Source organism: Alnus glutinosa, chromosome 2, assembly GCF_958979055.1.
Source record: "Alnus glutinosa chromosome 2, dhAlnGlut1.1, whole genome shotgun sequence".
Classification (NCBI taxonomy): Eukaryota; Viridiplantae; Streptophyta; class Magnoliopsida; order Fagales; family Betulaceae; genus Alnus; species Alnus glutinosa.
Window position 1 is genome coordinate 25,765,826 of NC_084887.1, and position 3,456 is coordinate 25,769,281.

At 37.4% G+C, this 3,456-nt stretch overlaps 1 protein-coding gene across 1 annotated transcript; it reads left to right on the forward strand.

Annotated features, from left to right (window-relative positions):
* Positions 1-215: 215 nt before the first annotated feature.
* On the forward strand, positions 216-3,072 carry LOC133861550 (GDSL esterase/lipase At1g71691). Its single transcript, XM_062297335.1, has 5 exons — positions 216-508; positions 1,380-1,501; positions 1,905-2,144; positions 2,317-2,566; positions 2,665-3,072. The coding sequence occupies exons 1-5, from the start codon at positions 250-252 to the stop codon at positions 2,898-2,900; spliced, it is 1,107 nt and encodes a 368-aa protein (XP_062153319.1). The 5' UTR covers positions 216-249; the 3' UTR covers positions 2,901-3,072.
* Positions 3,073-3,456: the final 384 nt, after the last annotated feature.

Genomic DNA, 3,456 nt, shown 5'->3' on the forward strand with positions numbered 1-3,456 from the left:
ATTTAAATGAAATGAAAAGGAGGAGTAAATAGTAATAATGAAGGATCTCCATCCCTAGCTGCATGCTCAGAGAGTGTGTAATATTTAGTGCAATGGAGAGAACAGATGAATGCATTTATTACTTGTCAACCACCGCCTAATTACTGAGGTCTGAGGCTATTAAACCTCCCCTTCAAACTCATCACAAGTACTCCTCAGCCTTTTACACACACACACAAACACACACACAGAATAGTAGTAGTAGTAGTGATGGGTAGGTTTAGGTTATGTATGTTGTTGGTTGTGTTTTTGATGGTGGTGGTGGTGAGTGGAGTTTCAGGGCAAGTTGGAAGTGGGAGATCAGAGATGGTGCCAGCCATGTTCGTGTTCGGAGACTCTCTGATTGACAATGGGAATAACAACAACCTTCCTTCCTTTGCCAAGGCCAACTATTTCCCTTACGGCATTGATTTCAACGGTGGCCCTACCGGCCGTTTCTCCAATGGCTACACCATGGTTGATGAAATAGGTTAGCATACTCTCTCTCTCTCTCTCTCTCTCTCTCTCTCTCTCTCTCTCTCTCTCTCTCTCGTCATGTGAACTAAGATCCAACACCATGCTTTGGGAGCATTGAATCATTTTTTGCACCCAAAGAATGGTGGGCTAGCACTTCTAGGGTTCTTTTTTTTGTTTTGTTATTAGAAAAAAAATTGGTATAATTAATGGGTACGTATTTTTATTAACATGAAGTAGAATTAGAGCTAGCTAGACATAATTTATGAGTTGGATCTGTCTCTCTCAGAGTAGAGACCTTTGGATAGTTGACGTCCAAGAAAAGATTCCACTCTAAGAAGGAATTTAAGACAATCAAACGACTTGTTTTGAGGAAGATTTGAGTTAAGTATTGGAAAAAAACTACAGTGTATATGCAGTAGTTTTTTACTGTCTAAGTGGAGTTTTAAATAATTTATGAGAATAAATTTTTTTTTTTTTAAAAAAAGTAAAATTAAATCTAATTAATCGTTAAAAAAATTATAACATATATATTGTATTATTACTGCACCTAAACTAACTTCGCTAGGGGAAAAGCATTTGTAGTTAATTACACTTACCACGCCTAGCTAGGCTAAACGTGTTATGTCTCTGGTGTTGACCAATTTTATTTATTTGTTGTCATTCATCACATCTCTATTCCAATTTTTCATGCACTAAAAAGAGTGGTTTTTGCTTTCCTTCTTCTTCTTCTTGTGGTGGTAATAAATTAATTATATTAGCATGCTCTTCTAGTGCTTTGTGATTGCTAGTTAACTCTATTTTCCTTTATTTGATCGATCGATCACTACAGTTTGTTCTTTTGATTTCCTAATATATATATATATATATATATATATAATTTGCAGCTGAGCTGCTCGGACTTCCTTTGCTTCCTGCATACTCTGAAGCTTCAGGTGAACAATTGCTTCACGGAGTCAACTATGCCTCCGCCGCTGCCGGAATCCTCGATATCACTGGCAGAAACTTTGTATGCACCATCTTTTTCCTTTTTCATGCATGCTTCGATCTTTTTCCTTTTTTTAGCCATTACATTCTTAGGTCTGTTTGATTTTGCGATTTAACATGCGATTCAAAAACATAATTTTTAAAATCGTAGTTAAATTAAGTTGGGTAAAATCCCGCCAAGCAAACGTACTGTTAAATACATCTCACTGTTGCCTGTTGGCAAACTGATCCAGCAAAGTGCATGGAGTGCATATTATTCTGTCTGTTGCAGCCATGCATTTAATGGCCCTTTTGTACTCCTAAGAAATATTAGCAACATACATGCAAAATGAAAAAGGTTCGTCAAAATATATATATATATATTCAAGTGACAAAAATTACCCTGCATTTTGTTTCAATGGCTACTTTTTGTGTCATGTGATCAGGTGGGTCGCATACCATTTAATCAGCAGATCAGAAACTTCCAGAGCACACTGGATCAGATAACAGACAATCTTGGTGCAGATGATGTGGCCCGGGCGATCGGACGGTGCATATTTTTCATTGGGATGGGCAGCAATGACTACCTAAACAATTACCTTATGCCTAATTACCCAACCCGGAATCAGTACAATGGACAACAATTTGCTGATTTCTTGGTCCAACAATACACCCAGCAACTCACCGTAAGATTTTCACTTCATCATTTTGAGAAATTTTAAGATGAAAATTACCATTGAATTTTGGACGGGTTAATTAATTTCTATATATAAGCATTTCTCTTTCTTTGATAATATGCTGACAAACTTGGCCCATGATGGCCCAATAGAATCTTGACTGATACTGCAAATTTTGCAGAGACTTTACAATCTTGGAGCTCGGAAATTTGTTATTGCAGGGATCGGCCAAATGGGCTGCATTCCTAGCATGTTGGCCCAAAGCCCAACCGGAACTTGCTCAGAACCGGTCAACCTTCTTATTCAACCTTTTAATGCAAATGTGAAGACAATGATCAACAATCTCAGTGCCAATCTACCAGGTTCCAGATTCACTTACGTTGACATTGCCCATATGTTTTCAGACATCGCAACCAACGCTAGATCTTACGGTACGCTCTTTTGTTCTAACCCGGCCACGATGATCATATATATATATATATATATATAAAACTTATTTTATGTACGATTTTGTTTTTGTCGTACGTAGGATTTACTGTTGTTAATCGAGGGTGCTGTGGGATCGGGCGAAACAGAGGTCAGATCACCTGTCTTCCGTTCCAGACGCCATGTCCAAACCGAGAGCAATACGTGTTCTGGGACGCGTTCCACCCAACAGAGAAAGTGAACATCATCATGGCGAGGAAGGCTTTTAGCGGAGACCAAAGCTTTATTTCTCCGATGAACATACAGCAGCTTGCAAATCTAGCTATTGAGATTAATTAGCGTTTAGAAAGCTTGCAGCTATCCATGCAATAATTAATTCTTAATCATAAATGCATGCATACCATTTTCGTCGGTCCATTTGAGCGTTATATAAAACAAATCAAAGAACGGTGTACGTACGTGGGCTTACAGCTTCTATAATTCCAGCTACTTTGATTTGGTTCTTACAGTATCATTGTCTGTTTAGCCACCTCATTTTGTTTTGGTTAATTTGCTCGTAATCAGATGAACCTAGTTTATGGAATATGTGGGAAAATTTGTTACTGTTACTAATTAAATCAACTCAAATTTGCCCGCGAGGGTTAATTTTTATAACATCAACTATACCAAACAAATTAAGACAAACCTATACTAAAATTTGGGTTTCTCAAAAAAAAAAAAAATTAAAATATATATGGGGATCAATCCCTCAATTGAAGCAAATGTGTACATTACCTGTTGTCTTCCTAAATTTACCTTTTCCCATGATATGGACTGTAACCTCCCACTTTCTTTTCTGCATGCAGAAGCTGATCCTCAGCTTAATTAATAGCGTTTCTGTTTCTCCAAATATAAT